General features: G+C 34.1%; 2 protein-coding genes across 4 annotated transcripts; one reads left to right on the forward strand and one right to left on the reverse strand.

The window, feature by feature from the left end:
* The first annotated feature begins 1971 nt into the window (after positions 1-1971).
* LOC141394477 (coiled-coil and C2 domain-containing protein 1-like) lies at positions 1972-14358 on the forward strand. 2 transcript variants are annotated; one of them, XM_073968875.1, is made up of 7 exons: positions 1972-2093; positions 4829-5041; positions 5127-6731; positions 6786-7217; positions 7287-7438; positions 13738-13828; positions 13945-14358. In XM_073968875.1, the coding sequence occupies exons 2-7, from the start codon at positions 4985-4987 to the stop codon at positions 14062-14064; spliced, it is 2457 nt and encodes an 818-aa protein (XP_073824976.1). In that variant the 5' UTR covers positions 1972-2093; positions 4829-4984; the 3' UTR covers positions 14065-14358. The 2 variants fall into 2 exon arrangements, with proteins under 2 accessions (XP_073824976.1, XP_073824975.1); XM_073968874.1 differs by lacking the exon at positions 1972-2093 and adding an exon at positions 2812-3026 and having other exon boundaries at positions 4819-5041.
* Idua (alpha-L-iduronidase) lies at positions 14192-20813 on the reverse strand. Of its 2 annotated transcripts, none has more exons than XM_073968878.1 (6): positions 20799-20813; positions 16242-16734; positions 16062-16157; positions 15699-16005; positions 14400-15340; positions 14192-14333 (listed from the first exon to the last, which is right to left on the reverse strand). In XM_073968878.1, exons 2-6 carry the CDS (start codon positions 16705-16707, stop codon positions 14254-14256), a joined length of 1890 nt encoding a protein of 629 aa, XP_073824979.1. In that variant the 5' UTR covers positions 16708-16734; positions 20799-20813; the 3' UTR covers positions 14192-14253. The 2 variants fall into 2 exon arrangements, with proteins under 2 accessions (XP_073824979.1, XP_073824978.1); XM_073968877.1 differs by lacking the exon at positions 20799-20813 and adding an exon at positions 19206-19224.
* Between the last annotated feature and the right edge of the window lie 1761 nt (positions 20814-22574).

A 22574-nucleotide genomic window follows, 5' to 3' on the forward strand; every position in this document is an offset into this window, starting at 1 on the left:
AAGTGCCAGTTGTATCCCGATCAACAGAACTACGATGCATTATTCAGTGTGAAGTCTGGAAAATCACGGCATGTCAAAAATCGATGTGTACAGTCCAAGTTATTTAAATCGTTTCTAAATCAAAATGTATGAGCTTTATGTTAAACTTTAGTTTTGATTTTTCAAAAGTAAGGTCAGAGGTATACTTCTATACGATTATAACATGTATATTTACATAATTGCACAAAATAATGAGCAAATAAATTTTAGATTAAATGTACTGTATCTTCCGAAATAGGTGGGGTAACGCCCACCAATTTATGTTATGTCTTAGTTTTGACTTATACTTTAAATCTATGTGTTTAAAGTAACTACTAATGCGAGGAAAAAAGTTCGGGGCCGAAAGGGTTAAGTAAAAGACTTGATGTTTAATTTTTCCAAGCTTTATTTGTTTCCAATATTTCGATTGGATTCTCCAATCATCTTCAGGGAACTACAATTATTACAATTTGTAAATGTTTTACAAAAGTGAGGTGTACTTAAAACTTACTTAAAGGAAGAGTAATGGCTGTTTACAGTCCAAAGTACTATCTTTAACTAAAGGTTTTTCATATCTGTATTTGTTTACCAAATGTCTATAGATCTGAGCGCAATTGTCGGTGTCCGTTTTATAATTTAATCGTTTGTTAGTGGGTGTGTTTATTATGTGCAACATCTCAAGAGTGAAGCGTTTATGGTAATTGTTCTCTTGAGCTAAAATTTTTACGTCATCAAAATCAAGGACGTGTCCTGTGAGGGTGCAGTGCGCTGCAAGCGCTGTTTTTTGTTCTATTGGTTTGTTTCGAGCTTTTAGATCTCATTTGTGTGATGATGTTCTGGTCTTCAACTTGGTTTTAGTAGTGCCAACATATACCTTCTGGCATATGTTGGACTTGTCACCCTTATGGCCCCGGCACATACGGTCCGTTGTGCGTCGCGTCGCGCGTTGAGGACAACAACCACATGAAAAAAGTGTAAGTGATGCCAAGTTTGTTCTTAAAGTTTTCATGTGGTTGTTGTAACGCGACGCTCTACGCGCCGTATGTGCCGGGGCCATTACAATTAATGCGATAAACTACGTTGGATTTGTCTTCGATGTTTATTTTGTTTTTAAGTTTGCTGAATAAATTATTCAGAGTATTATTTGATTTAAACGCCAGTTCATATGTGGTGTCGTCATAGATTTTTGAGTGTTTGACTCGTTCAGAGAAACCTCGAATATATGTCATTGGTTTGTAAATCTTTTCGTTCATCTCCCGCGTTTTTGTGTGATTAGTTTTGGCTGCACGATTTATAAGGTTGTGTATAGTCTCATTGGGAAAACTGTTATTGCTAAGAATTTCTTTAATTTTGTCGATGTTTTTCTTGTGATATTCCGCATCACTTATTTCTAACACCCTTCTAATAAAGTTAGAAGCCGTATTTATTATGGTTTTTCTTGGGTGTTTGGATGTGTAGTTTATGAGTCTCCCAGAAGCCGTGGGTTTCTGGTACCAGTCCAATTTTAGTTTACATCCATCTCTTATAACGACTGAGTCTAAATACGGTAGTCTGTTGTCATTTTCCATCTCCATTGTAAATTTAATTTGTGGGTTGTATGCATTTAGAATCTTTAATGTTTCATTGATGTCGTCTTTCTTGATAACTGCAAATAAATCATCGACATATTTCGTAAGAATTTTCGGTTTTGTTTGCATTTTCTCTATTGTTGAGTCTAAAAGTTTCTCCATTATAATATCTGCCATCACTGGGGATGCAGGCGAACCCATGGGCATACCTTTATTTTGTTTGTAAAATTTGTTGTCAAAAATGAAATATCTTGTATCCTTAAAATAATCTCAATTACGAAAAATATAAAAGAAATTAATTAAAAAATCATAACATGTTCTTGAAGTAATTTTTGTATAATACAAAATAAATAAAAAATATTTCACGAACGAATTTAGCAAAAAAGTACTTTATGTACGTTTTCGTTCACTTACTTCCACATTTTGTTTCAACACTGGCACAGTTTGCGAATGAGAACCAAAACGGACAACGCGTTTTTGAGCAGTCAAACCCTATCGTCTGAAAACGCTCTTACTTAGGTAGATGCCTCAGCCCAGCTGATCGAATCTAAAACGTCAAAAAAGAGGAATTCGCCGTGAAAAATCAAAACAAAAAACCATATGATTCGGTAAGTAAGAGATAGCATGTGTTCACTTCACTGTACAAACACAAGCGATAAAAAGAGACAACATGAAACCATTTGGCGAAAATTTTGACAGTTTACATTACAAAAAAAAGTTGCTTTGTTGTAGCAATTCGCCGATGTTTCTACCTAAGTAATTGTACCATGATCAGCACGTAAAGTCCGTGTTTACACACACGGGAAAGTAAATTCAGTTTTTAGGCAATAGGGGGTAGGAAAGAGTATTGAGGAGCTCTTTCCTCTCCGCTCTCTCCCAAAAACTCAAGTTAGAACGTTTTCAGACGATCATGATACAATTAGGAAGGTAGATGCATCGGCGAATTGCTACAACAAAGCAACTTTTTTTGTAATGTAAACTGTCAAAATTTTCGCCGAATGGTCTCTTGTTGTCTCTTTTTATCGCTTGTGTTTGTCTTTAAAGTGATGACATGCTATCTCTTACTTACCCAATCATATGGTTATTTGTTTTGATTTTTCATGGCGAATTCCTAGTTTTTTGACGTTTTAGATTCGATCAGCTGGGCTGATGCATCTACCTTCCTAATTGTGCCATGCAGACGATAAGGTTTGACTGCTCAAAAACGTGGTTTCCGTTTTGACTCTCATTCGTAATTTTCACATCTAGTGTTGCGTTTTTGAAGTCATTTTATACAAGCGTACTTTTTGAACAAAAAGAAGTACGGTTTTACATAAATGTACCAAAAAGGTTTATGTGTGTATTGTCACTTCTTACAGCATTTAACACAAAAATGAGTATATGTTTACATTTTTTTCTTACACATTTCGCACACACACATTCTTAATTTTATAAAAATATGTGAGGAAACAGTTATTACTTATACCATGATCAGATTTACATTAGGCAATTTTTCTTGATGGATTTTTTTCGTCCCCTTTTATACAAACAATTCTGTTCGAACATTTTTCTTTCAAAACATTTAAAATAATCTCAATTACGAAAACTATAAAAGAAATTAATTAAAAAAATCGTAACATGTTCTTGAAGTAATGTTTGTATAATACAAATTAAATAAAAAATATTTCTTGAACGATTGACACATTACATATGTTACCATCAGCTGGCATGATAATGCTACCTGTATTATTGTACCATGAGAGATAGCATGTCTACACTTTATATACAAAGAGCTCATTTACACGAGGAAACAATGTTTGCTTGTTTCCTCTAAAACGTGTGTTCCGTTTTGATTCTCATTCGCAAAATTGGTCAGTGTTGGGAACAAATGTAGAAATGATTGTACAAAAACGTACAAAAGGCACTTTTGGATGGATATGTGCAAGAAATAAATAATAATTTCATAATAATTTATTTATTTTGTGTTGTAAAAAAAAAATGTTTCTTGTAATTGTTATAGTAAGGTATTTCCCTACTTCATGAATTGATACCCATTTTTTAACAATTTATGACAGGTAATACAGGTATTTTTTACCCTCTTGTGTCAATACTTTTTACGGAATTTTTCATGAATGGTTATTTATATTATTAACCCGTTCTTCTTACCTGTTTTTGTAGTTTTCCAAAGAATTGTTTTTTGAATATTCATGTACAATAGGTAGATAATCATTTTTGGTAACTTTATGTAAAAACGTACGCAACCCTGAAAATGCAATTACGAATGAGAATCAAAACGGAACACACGTTTTAGAGGAAATATTGTTTCCTCGTGTAAATGAGCTCAAACACAAGCGACAAAAAGAGACAACAAGAGACCATTTGGCGAAAATTTTGACAGTTTACTAGAGCGTTTTCAGACGATAGGGTTTGACTGCTCAAAAACGTGGTTTCCGTTTTGACTCTCATTCGTAATTTCCACATCTAGTGTTGCGTTTTTGAAGTCAGTTTATTCAAGCGTACTTTTTGAACAAAAAGAAGTACGGTTTTACATAAGTGTACCAAAAAGGTAGAGTAGTATAGGTATATAACTTTGTATAGGTTTTCGTGTTCTTGATATTTATTAATTAAAATCTCTATTAAATTTTTATCCCACATGTCACTTCTTAGAGCATTTAACACAAAAATGTTTATTTGTTTACATTTTTATTCCTACTCATTTCGCACACACATTCTTCATTTTATAAAAATATGTGAGGAAACAGTTATTACTTATACCATGATGATATTTACATTAGACAATTTTCCTTGACGGATTTTTTTTTTTCTTTTTTTATACAAACAATTCTGTTCGAACATTTTTTTATTTCAAAACATTTAAAATAATCTCAATTACGAAAACTATATAAAAATAATTAAAAAATAATAACATGTTCTTGAAGTAATGTTTATATAATGCAAAATAAATAAAAAATATTACATGAACGAATTTATCAAAAAAGTACTTTATGTACGTTTTCGTTAACTTACTTCCACATTTTGTTTCAACACTGGCACAATTTGCGAATGATAACAAAAAAGGACAACACGTTTTTGAGCAGTCAAACCCTATCGTCTGAAAACGCACATACAAAAAAGTTGCTTTGTTGTAGCAATTCGCCGTTGCATCTACCTTTGTAATTGTACCATGGTTTTTTTTTTTTTTTGATTTTTCATGGCGAATTCCTAGTTTTTTTGACGTTTTAGATTCGATCAGCTGGGCTGAGGCATCTATCTTTGTAATTGTACCATGATGGTGTTTATTGTAGATTCGCCTTGCCCGAGTTGATTTGTCAGCTGTTTGAAATCGATAGTTTTGTTTGTGAGAATAATTAATAAAATCAAATCTGCAGTAGTTTTTAAGGTCCATTGATTACATTAAAATGTTCGCCAGAAAGAAGCCGGAACCGCCAAAACGTCGAAATCACAATCTATCACAGGTATTATTGTCAAATAAACTATCTTTACGAAATGAATTTAAATGCGACGAATAAAGAAAAAATGACTCATTTCTTTCTATTATAGTTCGGGTTAACAGACATACCAGATGATTTTGATCCTAGTTTGGGATTTGATGGTGGTGATGATAATGAGAATGATAGTGACTTGGAGGCAGAGCTAGCAGCAATAGCTGGTGGGGGAGGCAAACCCAAGCCTAAACCGAAGCCTAAACTAGTTGCACCAAGTGATCTGGATAAAATGATTGCAGATAGTCTGAAGGACATTGGCAGTGATGATGACGATGACGACATAGAGAATGATTCGGATCTTTTAGGAGAGTTACACGAAATTGCTGATCCTGTTGATATAGCACAGGGTGAACAAGATGAAGTTGAAAATGTTGAAGCTACAACGAAAAGCGAAATTTTACAACCTGAGGAGCCACAGTTATTTTTACCAACAACAGCTTTGAGTACAGTTGACATTATTAAGCAACGTATAGAAATGTACAAGATTGCTGAATCGAATGCAAAGACTTCTGGCGAAAGCGCCAAAGCCAGGAGATTTGGCAGAGGTCTAAAGACTCTTAATGATTTATTGAAACAAGCTAATGCAGGAAAGGACATTAAGTCTGAAGACATACCACCAGAAGTAAGTGTAAAACCTAAAAATGAAAATAATCTACACGTAAATGAAACGGGCGCAGCCAATGTATCGGAAGATGTTCCTATTGCTCCAGTGCGAAAAGCTCCACCGCCCCCAGAACCTATGCCTGAAACCGATACCGTTGCGCCCCAAGGTGTGTCTAATGAAGAGAACGTTGAGATCGCAAATCCCTTAATTCAAAAATTGCGACAACGTCAACAGGAATATAAAGTTGCCGCGCTGCAGTCTAAACGTTCAGGGGACACAGGGAGTGCCTTACAGTTTCTTAAAATTGTTAAACAATTCGATGTTGTTATAAAAATGTGTGAAGACGGACAAGAAGTTGACCTCAGTGATATGCCCCCACCTCCGGAACAGTTCAAAGAATTTATGGAAAAAATGCAATCAGCTGCTGAGCAGCAGCCAACAGAACCACAGCCGTCATCTGTTCCTCAAACCACACCAGCTGAACCGACAGCACCCACTAGTTCTGGCAACATGCTAGAAGCTTTACAACAAAGATTAGAAAAATACAAGTCGGTTGAAGAAGCTGCAAAGGAGGAGGGAAATTCAAGTAAAGCCCGACGCTTTGGGCGAATTGTTAAGCAATACGAAGATGCAATTAAGGCCTATAAAAATGGAAGGCCTGTGCCGTACGATGAATTACCAGTTCCACCTGGATTCGGACCTCTACCTGTGGAAAACGCTGCTCCGGCAGCAAGTCCATCTGTTCCAACACCTGCAGAGCCAATATCACCAAGTGGACCTGCAACAGCCAAACCTGCCCCCACTCCGCCTACAGAAAAAAAGTCTCCACAGAAAAATGACCTTACGACTCGTACTTCTGGAAACCAACACAAAAATAATTTAGCTGAGCAACAAATGAAAATACTACTTGAAAGACAAAAGGAATTTAAAATGGCGGCATTGGAAGCGAAGAAAGCCGGAGAAATTGAACAAGCCAAGGAATACCTAAAAATATATAAGGGCTTTGATGCTCTTCTAAACGCTGCCAGCAGCGGTTTGCCAGTAGATTTAAATACTGTAAGTCAGTAAATTTTATATATAATTTATGCTTTAACTCTTATGCACGTTTAGCTGCCAGTTCCACCATCACAAAGGGATAATCTGGAGACGTCTTTTGCAATTGTTTCTTCGGAGGAGTGTGATGCAGATGACGATATATCCGAAATAGGTATACGTATTGAAGAGCAATTGGCCAAACAACTCATGATGTGTAAGAACACAAGAGACCATCATAAAGCCATGGGTGATATAGCCGGAATGAATCGCTTCGAAAATTTAGCTCTAACTGTTCAGAAAGATTTAGATTTGGTACGATATTCAAAACGAAAGAAGTTCCCTTTACCAAAATTTCACTATGAAAAACGAAGTTTTAATATTGTACACTGCAATACCGATCTAACAGACAATGAACTTGAAATTGTTGTAGTTCGAGGTATCAATTATAATGTCCCTAATCCTAAAGACGTAGATACATATGTCAAAGTAGAGTTTCCACTTTTAAATGTAAGTAAAATTACACTGATCATATATGTCATATAAGCATGCAGCTGATTTTACTTTTTCCTCATCTAGGACGAAACATACAAAACAAAAACGACGTTGATAAAAGACACTGATAGTCCTGAATACAATCAACATTTTAAAATAGAGATTATGCGAGGAAATAGGCAATTTCAAAGAATATTCAAAAGACAGGGTGTAAAATTTGAAGTCTATTCAAGAGGGTAAGTATAACATTTTGCGTGTAAGTGTTTGTGTAATTGTCTATGTAAAACTCTATAAAAATATGCATTTATTACAACTGTTTACTAAATGTATACTTTTATCTTCATCCAAGGTAAATATATATAAATACAACACTTACGCTTAACGGGTATCAAAATATTATAGCATAAATATGAAAATGCTGTGATGTGCGTACTTACAGTCAGACAACTAAAGAATTGCAAAAACCAAAATTATAAAAAGTTTCGTGTTAATTGTTCATTCATGGCGACAACAAAACATAAATACGGTAAAAAATAAAAATTAACAAATTGTGACAAAAAAATTAATTGCAATTGGAAAAGCAGTACAATATAACTAATAATATTTGCTATTTTTTTTTTTTTTTTTTTTTGTCATTATACATTTTTACTTTTGCGGCTAATACTGATCTAACAGTATTGAATATAATAAAGTTCAGTGATATATGTTTGGGTACTATATAATATACCAAGCAAAATAGTATGCGAAATCGGGTTCATGGATATGCCCACTGACGTCGTTATGAAATCAGATCATGGCATTAATCTTATTTGTTTAAATTGCTGATGTAATATAACTGCACTAAACTTTGGGTTAACTAAGATCGTTAAAGCTCCAATGAATGTCCAAAGTGGATAACCAACTCATTAATGAACACAACGTTGGTGATTCTCCAAGAAATCGTAGATTAGATAATTTTTCCAACCTTTATTTGTCACCCAAAGTAGAATTCTTATTTTGACTGTATTTCATAAATAAACTCTGTTTTTTATTGACAACCAGTTTCTGTATGTCGAAAGAAGAACGTGTGCGAATAAAACACGCCCGAACTTTAGTTTTCGAAATAATTTTACCTTTGCTTTTGCTTCAAAACAAAAAACAAATTTGAAAAGCACACAAGAGTTTGGACGTGTTTCTTTCGCACACATTCTTCTTTCGACATACAGAAACAGGCTGTAAATATTGTTTTGAGTACAAATAGGTAGAGATTAGTACAACAAGCCGAATAGTTTTTACTGAAGTTGTTGCCATAAATTAACCATTTATGTACAATTTTGATTCTTGCAATTATTTAGATATCTAACTGTATTTGAATTCATGCTCTTTGTGGACTATTTATTCAGCTACTCACATAAATATTTTTAGTCCGATTTAAGATTTTTGAACAGGTATTGTTGTCAAAAAATATATCTTGACTCCCATTGTATTGAATCTGCATTGTTTTCAACCAGTGTTCGAAAATAAACACTATGATATCGTACCGTACCGTTCTGTACCGTACCAAGATGGATAGGTACACTACGATAGTGTACCGCTCCGGAACACAAACACTAAAAAATATTTTAGTGATACTGTACCGGAACACAACGATAATCGTAGTGTACCGCATGCCGGAGCACTAAAAATCGTAGTGCTCCGACTGCGGAGGACTAAAAATCGTAGTGTTCCGACTGCGGAGCACTAAAAATTTTAGTGTTCCGACTGCGGAGCACTAAAAATTTTAGTGTTCCGACTGCCGGAGCACTAAAAATCGTAGTGCTCCGACTGCGGACCACTAAAAATTTTAGTGTTCCGACTGCCGGATCACTAAAAATCATTGTGCACCACGTGTTGGAACACTAAAAAATAATAAAGGTATTATGTTTTCTTAGGAAAATTAAATATTTGGTTAAATTTGATCAAATAAAAATTAAGAAAAATTGTTACATCCATGTATGATTAAATTATTTAAACACATTGCGAAATTTGGTCAAATTATGAAAAAACAATATTTAGTTTTTGTGGAATGAAGCACAAAGATCGTCGTGCCGGAGCACTAAAAATCGTTTTGTACCACGTTTTGAAACTATAAGGTAATGAACCATACATTAATTTATTATGATTTCTGAGGAAATTAAATATATATTTTTTTAATAAATAAAAATTAAAAGAAAATGTGAAAAACATCTGATTTGGGGTTTGGACAATGGAGCACTAAATGGTAGTATTCGACTGTGGAGCACTAAAAATCGTAGTGTTCCGACTGTCGGATATCTAAAAACAATAAAAATCGTGGTGTTCGGTTGTGGAGCACAAAAATCGGAGTGTTCCTACTGCGGGATCACTAAAAATCGTAGTGTGCCGACTGCCGGATAACTAAAAATCGTAGTGTACCACGTGCAATACAATAAGGTAATGTACCACACATGAGTTTATTATAATTCGTGAGGAAAATTTAATATTTTATGTTTTTTTAATAAATACAAATTAAGAAATAAAAATTAATAGGAAATGTGAAAAACATCTGACTGGTTTTTGGACAATGGAGCAGTAACAATTTTACTGTTCGACGTTTAGGTAATCATCTGTTTAGTATGATTTATGAGGAAAATTAAATATTTGATGGCTTTTGGGTCAAGTAAAAATTAATAAATACAAATTAAGATGAGCATGTTATATCCATGTACTTAAAGTTAGTTACAAAATTTGAGAACATTAGTAGAAAATATAACAAGATGTATTCGGTACAAATTTTTATAAAATACTATTTATTACATTTTTTGTTACATATAATCTAAAATATTACACGTTACTGAATATTATATTATATATTACACGTCAGTATATACGTATCAGAATAACAATACTTAGTGTCATAAAGATGTACATATTCGTATAAAATTTGTCTTCTTGATCTTCATGAATTACTTAATTTTTTTAATGTGAACAAAAGAAATAAGGAACGGAAAATATTGATAACAACACAATGTTTGCGGAAATTGTACCTGTAACTTTTTGTATCAAAAACAAAATTCCTCAGTGAATGCAGTTGAAGAAAGTATGTGGATTTTCCGAAGTAGACTTGTACGTTTGAAGACACTTATTATTTTGGGGTAATTGTACCTGTTGATATTTGTACAACAAACAATATCACTCAATGAGAATGTGCTGATTTTCCGCAAGTAGGATTGTACATTTAAAGTCAAAATTATGATTTCGGGATAAATACAACCACACACTTATTATTTTGGGGAAATTGTACCTGTTGCCATTTGTACAAGAAACAATATTCATCAATTAATGATGATGATTTTTTTTCTAATTTTCTACTAAAGCTCTCAACGTTTGTAACTAATTTAAAACACGTACATTTTATTTATTATTTTTTATTTTTAATTTTTACTCGTCCCACAACCCATAAAATATTTAATTTTCCTCAGATTTTTAGTGATCCGGCAGTCGGAAGACTACAACACTACGATTTTTAGTGATCCGGCAGTCGGAACACTACGACTTTTAGTACTCCGCAGCCGAACACTACGATTTTTATTGTTCCATTGTTTCGATTTTTAGAGATCCGGCAGTCGGAACACTACAATTTTTAGTGATCCGGCAGTCGGAACACTACGATTTTTAGTGATCCGGCAGTCGGAACACTACGATTTTTAGTACTCCGCAGCCGAACACTACGATTTTTATTGTTCCATTGTTTCGATTTTTAGAGATCCGGCAGTCGGAACACTACAATTTTTAGTGATCCGGCAGTCGGAACACTACGATTTTTAGTGATCCGGCAGTCGGAACACTACGATTTTTAGTACTCCGCAGCCGAACACTACGATTTTTATTGTTCCATTGTTTCGATTTTTAGAGATCCGGCAGTCGGAACACTACAATTTTTAGTGATCCGGCAGTCGGAACACTACGATTTTTAGTGATCCGGCAGTCGGAACACTACGATTTTTAGTACTCCGCAGCCGAACACTACGATTTTTATTGTTCCATTGTTTCGATTTTTAGAGATCCGGCAGTCGGAACACTACAATTTTTAGTGATCCGGCAGTCGGAACACTACGATTTTTAGTGATCCGGCAGTCGGAACACTACGATTTTTAGTACTCCGCAGCCGAACACTACGATTTTTATTGTTCCATTGTTTCGATTTTTAGACATCCGGCAGTCGGAACACTACAATTTTTAGTGATCCGGCAGTCGGAACACTACGATTTTTAGTGATCCGGCAGTCGGAACACTACGATTTTTAGTACTCCGCAGCCGAACCCTACGATTTTTATTGTTCCATTGTTTCGATTTTTAGAGATCCGGCAGTCGGAACACTACAATTTTTAGTGATCCGGCAGTCGGAACACTACGATTTTTAGTGATCCGGCAGTCGGAACACTACGATTTTTAGTACTCCGCAGCCGAACACTACGATTTTTATTGTTCCATTGTTTCGATTTTTAGAGATCCGGCAGTCGGAACACTACAATTTTTAGTGATCCGGCAGTCGGAACACTACGATTTTTAGTACTCCGCAGCCGAACACTGCGATTTTTATTGTTCCATTGTTTCGATTTTTAGAGATCCGGCAGTCGGAACACTAAAATTTTTAGTGATCCGGCAGTCGGAACACTACGATTTTTAGTGATCCATTGTCCAAAAATCAAATCAGGCGTTTTTCACGTGTTCTATTAAAATTCATTTTTTATTTTTGTTTATTAAAAAAGTATAAAATATTTAATTTTCGTCACAAATCATGTATCCACAGTCAGAACTCTACAATTTGTAGTGCGCCATTGTACATGGTAGAATAAGAAAAGGTAGCAGCAATACACAGCTGACGGAACTGGGTTGTAACGTTAGTGTCAAATTTCACATGACATTTTATACATTTATTTCTATTTCGATGTACATTAGGGACATATATTTTTTGGGGAAAAAATATATCATTCGGAAAAACCATTTCCCAGAAAGACTTCTTCATATCAATGATATGTAACCTCCTCCAAGTTCGAACGATAAGCCGCGCAGTAAATCCCCGCTTGTAGAGGCGATACAACGTTTGTTAATATGTGAGGTATTTTGTTAAAATTTAAAAAAATAAAGCCCTAATAAACATGTGCTTCTTTGATTTCTAAAACAAAACATTGCAACAGCTTCTCCTTTTTCTATGAATTTCCAGCGACCCCAAGCTTTTCTGCAAAAATTCTACTTTCTGCGAGAATTTATGCATTTGGTGGAATGATGTGGAAACATAAAAATTGAAATGTAACGAATTTTCATTCATGTTTTCCAAAATATTCAACCAAATGTGAAAAATTATTAGTTTTTTTAAATTCCAATAATATATAGACATTTCCATGCTTTGTTTACAAATACAACTGGCAGTAACGTTACAAACAAAAACAAATTCCTTTGTGGTTGTTGTTCGAGTTGTATTTGTTGTAGTATTAACTTTACCTTATATTTGTTCTACCATGGCCATTGTACAAAAACCGAATCAATGTTTTCCATATTTTCTACTTAAGTTCCCAACGTTATTCATTAATATGTATACACACATGGATCTAAGAGGTGTATCTGAGTTTTTATGTCCTAATTTGTGCTTATCTCAAAAATTATAAATAATTAATTTTCCTCGCAAATCATAATAAACTTGTGTGTGGTACATTATCATTACGTTATTTTTTAGTGTTCCGACATGTGGTACACAACGATTTTTTAGTGCTCCGACTGCGGAACACTACGATTTTTAGTGTTCCGACTGCGGAGCACTACGATTTTTAGTGTTCCGACTGCGGAGCACTACGATTTTTAGTGTTCCGACTGCGGAGCACTACGATTTTTAGTGCTCCGACTGCGGAGCACTACGATTTTTAGTGTTCCGACTGCGGTACCCAACGTTTTTAGTGTACCAAAATGTGGTACACTACGTTTATCGTTGTGCTCCGGAACAGTATCACTAAAATATTTTTTAGTGTTTGTGTTCCGGAACACTAACGCTAAAAATATTTTAGTGATACTGTTCTCGGAGCGGTACACTATGTTAGTGTACTGTTTATTTTCGAACTCTGTTTTCAACCTACCGAAAAAGGGCTGATTTGAATATGAAAAATTCAAATAGCGCACAAACGTTAATTTCACATTCAGTTTTACGACATTCAAACCTGTGGGCATTATACAGTCTTAAATTTGTACTTCATTATACTTTTTGCAAAATCATAAAAGACTTCTCACGATTAAGTCTTTGTTTTAATTTTATAACCAATCACATCGATTTACAGAAAATAATAGCAAAAAAATATGGGCTTGTTATTCGAATATCCGTCTTTATGTCATAATGCACATTTTCAAATATTATGCACTTAAACTTTTTTGTGCACATTCGTCCATGGTGTAGCTCCAAGTAACCGTAATAAACTATAAATATATTCAAAATTATTTACTATATATGCATTAGATGCAGTTTAAACTGTTGTGGACTAAGTCGTATACTGCCCCTATGTTGTTTCAGAGGATTTCTACGTTCGGACATTCTAATTGGAACAGTTACAGTAAAATTGCAGCCACTCGAAACAAAATGCGATATCCACGATACGTTTGATGTAAGTATAAAAAGGGTACAAGGAAATGGGGAGACTTCTATGAATATAAAGAATACGAAATTACTGAAACTGAAACCACGTTCAAATAATCACAACTGTTGTTTTATAATTTTCAGCTAATGGATGGTCGAAAAGTAGTTGGCGGTAAATTGGAAGTTAAGGTACGTGTCCGCAATCCCATCTTAACCAAGCAAATGGAACATCTAAATGAGAAGTGGCTAATATTGGATTCATAATTATTTGAATATTTATTTAGTCAGTTCTATGCTTTTATGTAAATTGTATTTATTCCACAGATTTGCGATATTTTATTTATATGTATAACCCTTTATGTTTATCGGCGAAGGAAAACTCAAAATTATGTACTATTGAATATGTATATTGATTTAACTTATATAACTTATTTACTTATTGTTCTTATAACTTTATATTTCAATGTATTGCACTTGTGCAGAAAAGGAACTAGTTCGGTTGAAAACATCAACACTGCATACTTTATAAAAACCTACAAATAAAAAAAAAATAACAAAGTTATATGTTTACTCACTTACAAGTAAGTATAAACACGTACCATTGACATGCTGGCCATTTTGGGGCGGGGCATAGTGGAACATTGGAAATGGTAAATGCCAACCATGAGATATATGAAACCATGTAATACTTTGATCCGGTTTAAACCATACTTGATATGTTCGCAGGCAATGTTGACGTTTAGATGAGTTATTGATTTCTTCTTCCCATGTAAGAAGAACTTCGTTATGAATTACCCCAGTTATTTGCAATTTTTGAGGTTGAACGGGAATGCTATTAAGATTCGAGCACACCCTTAGCATCATTATCCAAGGATAAGTCAGATTTGATAATTTAATGGGTATATTTAGGGTTGGCAAAATTCCTATGTCGTGCACTTTCAGCGTCTGATGACGACGCATGGCTTCTCTTACAGTTGCGTTGGGATAGTACGGACTGTTAAAATTGCGCCAAATTTGAACCGGATTTGTCTGTTGTTGATCGATAATCTCAATTATAAATGCAATTACTTCATTTGCACAGAAATGTATTTCCATGGTTATAATTGTATCATCATAAACAGATGCTTCTGCTGGAGTTATTAGCCAACTCAAATATAATGGTTGGCCTTTGCTAGCTGTTGTCTTGAGGACGTTTAATGTCAAACCGTTACTTGTTTTGATTATTACTGGACTTGCCGCGAGATCTGCTAATCTTGAAAACATTCCCATTGCAGCATAGATTGGTTTTTGGATGAATTGTGAATGAGGAGGATTTGTGTTATTCATTCGAAAATGAGCAAGAAGAGTTCTTTGGGAAAACTCAAATGGATGATAACTCAGAAACGCATTATCATTACTTATGTCCTCTAGGTTTGTAAATAGTTTATTATGTAATTTAGCACTCCAATGGTCGAGAATAACATTAGCTAAAATTAGAGCGTAATGGACATCTTCATGGAAATCGCGTGGCGTTGACCAACCGGATACTGGATCTGCTTCACTAAAATCGAACAAAATCAATTGGTTTCAATAAAGAAGTAAAAGTATATGGAACTAAATATGCAACAAAATGGGGATCATGGTCTGTAGTGAAAAATCTCTTTAGGGTATTAAGAATTTGAAATTTATTTTTCATATTAGACTGGTTTTAACTCAAAGGGAAAAATCGATGTCGGATTTTTTTATGTGGCACCCCCTAAAGTGTTTAGTTAGTTTTTAATCCGACATCGATTTTTTAAAACCACCCTAGTGCATAATATAAGGGGCCAACAGATGCATTTATCCTCAAATGAAATTTTCTACAATCCATAACCCCCGGTAAAAAAATATTATTAAACATTACTGTAATAAAAACATACTCATTTGAAAAGACCAATTGTTGCAAATGGGGGAAATCATTGTATATTTCAGTCAGTAAACGTTCAGATTCATTTAGGATAACAGTGGCATTAGTTCCAGTACCTTTCCTATGAAAGGTAAGTATATTAATGGGACATTCGGCAATATTCATATTACAGTAATCTAAAACACCCCAACATAAGGGATGGCGAGAACGATTTTTAAATAGACCTGCAGGTCCCCTAAGTGGAATATTTAAACTATTGGTTGGCCTATCTCCAGCTCTGATTAAACCATGTTTCACAGAATTAATGTAGATCAAATAATCTATAACAAATTGGACATTAGAAGTACACATTTTTGTTTTGAAATTAAATTTTTACCTTCTAATGTGAAATTAAGTTTGTTATACACAACGCCATCTGGTTCATTCCATGTTTCGAAACGCCAGTTTAAAACTTTTTTCGCTCCTAACATATCTGGAATATATGAACAAAATAAAATTTATAAATTTTTTTGTCACCACTCTTCGATAAATAGTTTAGAATATATAGCACACTCACTTAAATAACGCTTTGTTACTTTGTAACTCAAATCCTCCCATATCACTTCGTTGTAGGTGGGATTTTTTACAAAAACATTTGAAAAATTCCCCATGAATTCTATCACCGGTGAAAAATTCATCATATCCAAGTCAAGGAGAAACTCATCCAACCTGCTGAAATTATAAATGGGAAGGCCCGATTGTGCAAACTGTTCAAATTTTAATAATTCTAACATCCAGTGTATCCTCAAATGTGTCAATGCACCACGCGGTAGGGCATACAAATGTAAGAGGTTTCCCTGCATTGCGTCCGAACGAAGGTAATTTGTTATACTTTCATGTGTTATATCTCCAAGAGGACATAACCCGGAACTGGTCCAGAATTTGGGAAATTTGTAATAGGTTACATTATCTCCTTTGTACCCATTGTAATGTAAACTTGTGAACGATAGTGCTCCCAAAAGCGCGACAAGAGAACCAGACATCTTATACCCTATATTGTTGTGCCAAGACTACGGTTTATTTAATGAAAGTGGTGTAGATTAGAGTGGGTCAACGAATAATAAAAATTTTTGTCGCTAACAGAAGTTCTGAATCATTCATCCCAGAACAATATTTGTCTTTACCCAGAAAAAATTACCTACATCTTTTTCAGGTGTAATTCGAATCATTTTTGTTGTAATTCGAGAATTTCATTTGTAAGTCGTAACGTTTTATTTGTAATTCGAGAATTCCATTTGTAATCCGAATTATTTCATTTGTAATTCGAATTATTCTATTTGTAATTCGAATTATTCCATTTGTGACTCGAATTATTCCATTTGTAATTCGAAATATTCTATTTGTAATTTCAAGTGGAATAATATAATAAAATAATTCGATTTAAAAAAAGAAAAATTCGAATTATAAATAGAATAATTCGAATTACAAATATACAAATAGAATAATTCTAATTACAAATGGAATAATTTATGTCTTTCTTAACACCAAGTTTAAACAGAGATCCGAACAAGGGGTGTAGTACTCCTTGCAGAGATGTTTGACATATGGAAAATATTCAGAAATTTGAATACCACTTACTGAAGTAGGCCTAGGGATTTTTGCATGTTCCATCAGAAAATGTTTTTATTAAAGTATTTAATTCATCACAAAAATAATTTCTTAAAATTCCTTTTTATGAGAAATCATATCTAAAATGTGAACAATTATAATTATCAACAAAACGAATACATTCCAATCAGAATTTTAAACTTTTTCAAAATATGCAAAATCAAAGGTCTATTGATAAATTTAACGACCGTTGAGAAATGTGACCCAGCAAAATGTTCGATGCCAAAGATGACATTCAATCATGGGTGCAAGTGATCTAGCATGTCATCTTTTTAGCATCTTCATCGATGAATTTTATATGAGCGTGGACCCCAAAAGATGACGTTCTTTTCTGGATCCCAAGCATGTCATTTTCACCAATGCTTTGACATGCCATTTTAACCAATGCTTTGGCATGTCATTTTCACCAACCCCTTGGCATGAAATTTGCATGTCTTGTTTGGAAAATGGAAATGCTGTATTGAAATATGGTTTTCATGAAAAACAAAACTCTTTATTAATTCAAACGAATTCATGAAATAGCTACAATTAATTTATCAGTTTAGTTTTTCAAAAGTTTACATCCAAAATTGCAATGTAATCACCACCGCTGCAACGCAAAAGATTACTTCCTCCGTTCTCCGCAACTGATATTCTTTCATCTTACAAAAGGTTTTTTCAATTATCTTCCCATCACCAGTTCAGATTTCAACATGGACTCCAAATGCACTCCTTTAAGTATTTTTATTTCGTAAGTCCCAATTTACATTGGGCGAGTTTACTTGCGGCAATTGTCATTTTGTAGGAGAGAGAGGTGAGGCATATGGTAACCCTTTGCCTCTCAGCACCCTCTCTCACCTACAAACTGACAATTGCCGCAAGTAAACTCGCCTAATGTAAATTGGGACTAAATTACTTTTATTTTATAATTTTGTTATTTTATAACAACATTTCGGTAATTTATACTCTTTTGTTTAGTGACGGAAATATGTAGGGATCTACAACCCGGCTTGCTTTAGGGATCTCTAAGAACAAAATGTAACGAACGGGGAGGAGAGACTTTTTATGGAAAATACCATTTATGCTTAATTAATTTATTTTTAATTGTTTCTTTCCAAAAGTAGTTTCTTCTTTATTTTCAGATTCTTGGTCCTTTTCGTTTCGGATTTTTTTTTTCAAATTCCAAGAAGCGAGATTTGATTGATTTCATTCTATGTCAGATTTAGAACAGACAAGGGAACTTTTAAAATAGCAATGTGTGCAGTCCGATTCTATTTTTAGCTCGATGGTTGGGACTTCATATAATACCAATTGTTTAGAAGTTTTAGTTGTTTGATATGCAGGAAATGTAAGACATCACGACGACAGTTCTAACAACTTTGGTCTGTTCCAGAAACTGCAAGAATCTACTTATTTTTACTACGATAACAATTTTTCCTTTATGTTATCGGAAAAAATAGTAAAAATTAGTAGATTTTTGCAGTACTGGAACATACCAAAATGAAAATAAACAGGTGTGTAAATAAAAACACAAACATCATCTCTATTGGATCGATGGAATGGGTACAAATGCTGATGAAAAGATCGGATCTTTCACGACTTCCTTTGCATTGGTTCAAATCCTAATGAAAAGATCGGATCTTTCACGACTTCCTTTGAACCAATGCAAAAGATGACATGAAATCACGTCATCGCAAAGAACCCCTTCCGTCAAATTTTGCTGGGGATGTTATCATTCTGTTGTAGTTTGTAAAGCGGATATATTTTTTAAGCATTTCTCCATAAAAGACTCAGACCCAACGAAGTATATACGAGTAATGCGACATTTTAATCATTTATACAATTAATTATAAATAATTTGGTACCCAACTTAAGCTACAAAGTAAGTACACACGGAACGGGTGGGACGAGAAAAACAACGAGACGATTTTGTAGGGTTAACAAAGAAAATAATTTTGTTATGAGTTCGCATTCTATTGTTTAGAAGTTGAAATGTGAAATTTGCGAATGTGACGTATGTAAGACTAGCAGACTTCACTCAAGCTGTTAAATTCATTGTAATTGTGAATAAATCGTATGATAACCTAAACAAACATATTGACAAATTGAAGGTATTTCAATCACAATAGCTATGTTTTTGTACTCCTTACGTGCTTTTCTGCTAAAAATGTCGGGTCGAATGCTATTGCTATGCTGTTATCAAAAAACAAAACCGATTAACAATTGTTAATCATTTATTTGTCGAAATCTTTAAATAATTTTTACATTTTGTAAACAATAAGTCTGTCTGGTTACTTTCCCAGCAAGAATTGTCCAGCAAGAACTTTCTCAGAGAGTAAGGGGTTTTTATTCTCTTTTGCTAGAAAATTGTAAAAAGTAAACAGACACCTTCCCAGCAAAAACCAGCAAGCAATCAGCTGACTTGCCAAAACAGAACAATTTGCTGGCCAACAAAGGAAGCAAACACGTTGTATTTTATTAAAAATAAAAAAGAAAATGAAACAAAAAAGTATTTTTCCACTTTAGAAATTTGTTCTCCATAAAACAATACAATTAGACTATGTTATTTCCACAATAAAATTGTTTTTAATGTTCACAAACATAAATCAACAAAAAACTAGAAACGGCTGATTGATTGTTTTCAGGAAGAAGAAGAGCTTGCAAGTGCTTGCTAGAAGAAATTTGTCCAGCAAGAATTTGCAAGCTCTCAGTGAAAGAACTGTCAAAATGTCTCTCTCGAATCGCTCTCTTTTGCTGGTTTTTTGTGTTAACAGACGACTTCCAGCAACAATTGGTACAAATTGTTACAAATTTTAGGGTAACCAGACACAGCTAATGAAGAAAGCAAAAAATTGAATTCAGGATTTCGTGAACTAAGGTCTTTAACAGCCTGTTCATGTATTTCGACCGAATGGTTTCTTGCGCTTCGGAAGTGGAAAAAAATCATTTTCTGTTCATGTAAACACCTTCGAAACGAAAACCTATGCGACCGGCAAGCCATACGAAATAACACGTAAACACTTTTCCATTAAATTTGGGTTTATGTACATATGTATTTCGAAAGGACTGTCTCTTATAGAAAGAGAATGTCAAAATCACTCACTTGCTTTGTAGCTGCCGAGTAGAACGTAAACTCGCGGATAACACCGAAAATCTTAAAACAAATTTTTGCAACACATTCTTGAAACAAAATAAAAATTTTACAGACACGTTTTAATGGCGGTTTCATTCATTGTTTTGAAGAAATCAATTAAATAAAATATTTCAAAATACCGACACATTTTATTTTTTAAACAAAACAAATCACACATATTCCAATGCTTTATTTTCATTTCTCATTTCCCTTCCAGCATTTGGAAGTGAGTTTCTCACTTCCTCTATCAGAAGTAATCGCATTCTGAACTTCTATTCTAGAAAATAGCGATCCTTTATCATTTTACAATAACAATTGCATTGCTGTCCCTTTTTGAACTTCTTGAATAACTACCTAGTGTCAGAAAAGGAGATCGAAATTCTATTATTGCTTTTTTACTTTGTTTTTCAAAATAGTCAGGCTTAATCCCATAGTCGTTGTCTTAATATTTTATTAAAACAACTTTAATTTATTAGTGGGAAAAAATTGGCGATGTATACCAAGGGGTAAGGCAGGGAATACTATAGTTTCAGATCTCGCCACAGATCTTCATCAGTTCCCTTATTTCTTGTTTTTCAACAAGAAACTTTTTATACCCAAGTGTCAATTGCTAGCTCAAATAGATACGTGCGCAAAGAAACACTCTGATCGAGAATTTCTTTGGCACTACCTAAACTCTAGCAACTTCACTTGCAAACAAATCCAAATTTTTCCCACTGCTATGCGTTCGTCGATTCTCGACGAAAAAGCACATAACTAGTTTGTTGGTATTGCATACTACAGCAATAAACAACATTTTGACGGTGCCCGGTCTCACAATTAGGAGGGTTGGCGTTTTTTGTTTGGGATGACGACTTCTATTTTGTTTTTCAAAATAGTCAGGCTTAATCCCATAGTCGTTGTCTTAATATTTTATTAAAACAACTTTAATTTATTAGTGGGAAAAAATTGGCGATGTATACCAAGGGGTAAGGCAGGGAATACTATAGTTTCAGATCTCGCCACAGATCTTCATCAGTTCCCTTATTTCTTGTTTTTCAACAAGAAACTTTTTATACCCAAGTGTCAATTGCTAGCTCAAATAGATACGTGCGCAAAGAAACACTCTGATCGAGAATTTCTTTGGCACTACCTAAACTCTAGCAACTTCACTTGCAAACAAATCCAAATTTTTCCCACTGCTATGCGTTCGTCGATTCTCGACGAAAAAGCACATAACTAGTTTGTTGGTATTGCATACTACAGCAATAAACAACATTTTGACGGTGCCCGGTCTCACAATTAGGAGGGTTGGCGTTTTTTGTTTGGGATGACGACTTCTATTTTGTTTTTCAAAATAGTCAGGCTTAATCCCATAGTCGTTGTCTTAATATTTTATTAAAACAACTTTAATTTATTAGTGGGAAAAAATTGGCGATGTATACCAAGGGGTAAGGCAGGGAATACTATAGTTTCAGATCTCGCCACAGATCTTCATCAGTTCCCTTATTTCTTGTTTTTCAACAAGAAACTTTTTATACCCAAGTGTCAATTGCTAGCTCAAATAGATACGTGCGCAAAGAAACACTCTGATCGAGAATTTCTTTGGCACTACCTAAACTCTAGCAACTTCACTTGCAAACAAATCCAAATTTTTCCCACTGCTATGCGTTCGTCGATTGTATGTATTGCATACTACAGAAATAAACAACATTTTGACGGTGCCCGGTCTCACAATTAGGAGGGTTGGCGTTTTTTGTTTGGGATGACGACTTCTATTTTGTTTTTCAAAATAGTCAGGCTTAATCCCATAGTCGTTGTCTTAATATTTTATTAAAACAACTTTAATTTATTAGTGGGAAAAAATTGGCGATGTATACCAAGGGGTAAGGCAGGGAATGCTATAGTTTCAGATCTCGCCACAGATCTTCATCAGTTCCCTTATTTCTTGTTTTTCAACAAGAAACTTTTTATACCCAAGTGTCAATTGCTAGCTCAAATAGATACGTGCGCAAAGAAACACTCTGATCGAGAATTTCTTTGGCACTACCTAAACTCTAGCAACTTCACTTGCAAACAAATCCAAATTTTTCCCACTGCTATGCGTTCGTCGATTCTCGACGAAAAAGCACATAACTAGTTTGTTGGTAT

The sequence above is a fragment of the Musca autumnalis genome, unplaced genomic scaffold (assembly GCF_047663935.1).
Source record: "Musca autumnalis isolate F117 unplaced genomic scaffold, ASM4766393v1 scaffold_2, whole genome shotgun sequence".
Classification (NCBI taxonomy): Eukaryota; Metazoa; Arthropoda; class Insecta; order Diptera; family Muscidae; genus Musca; species Musca autumnalis.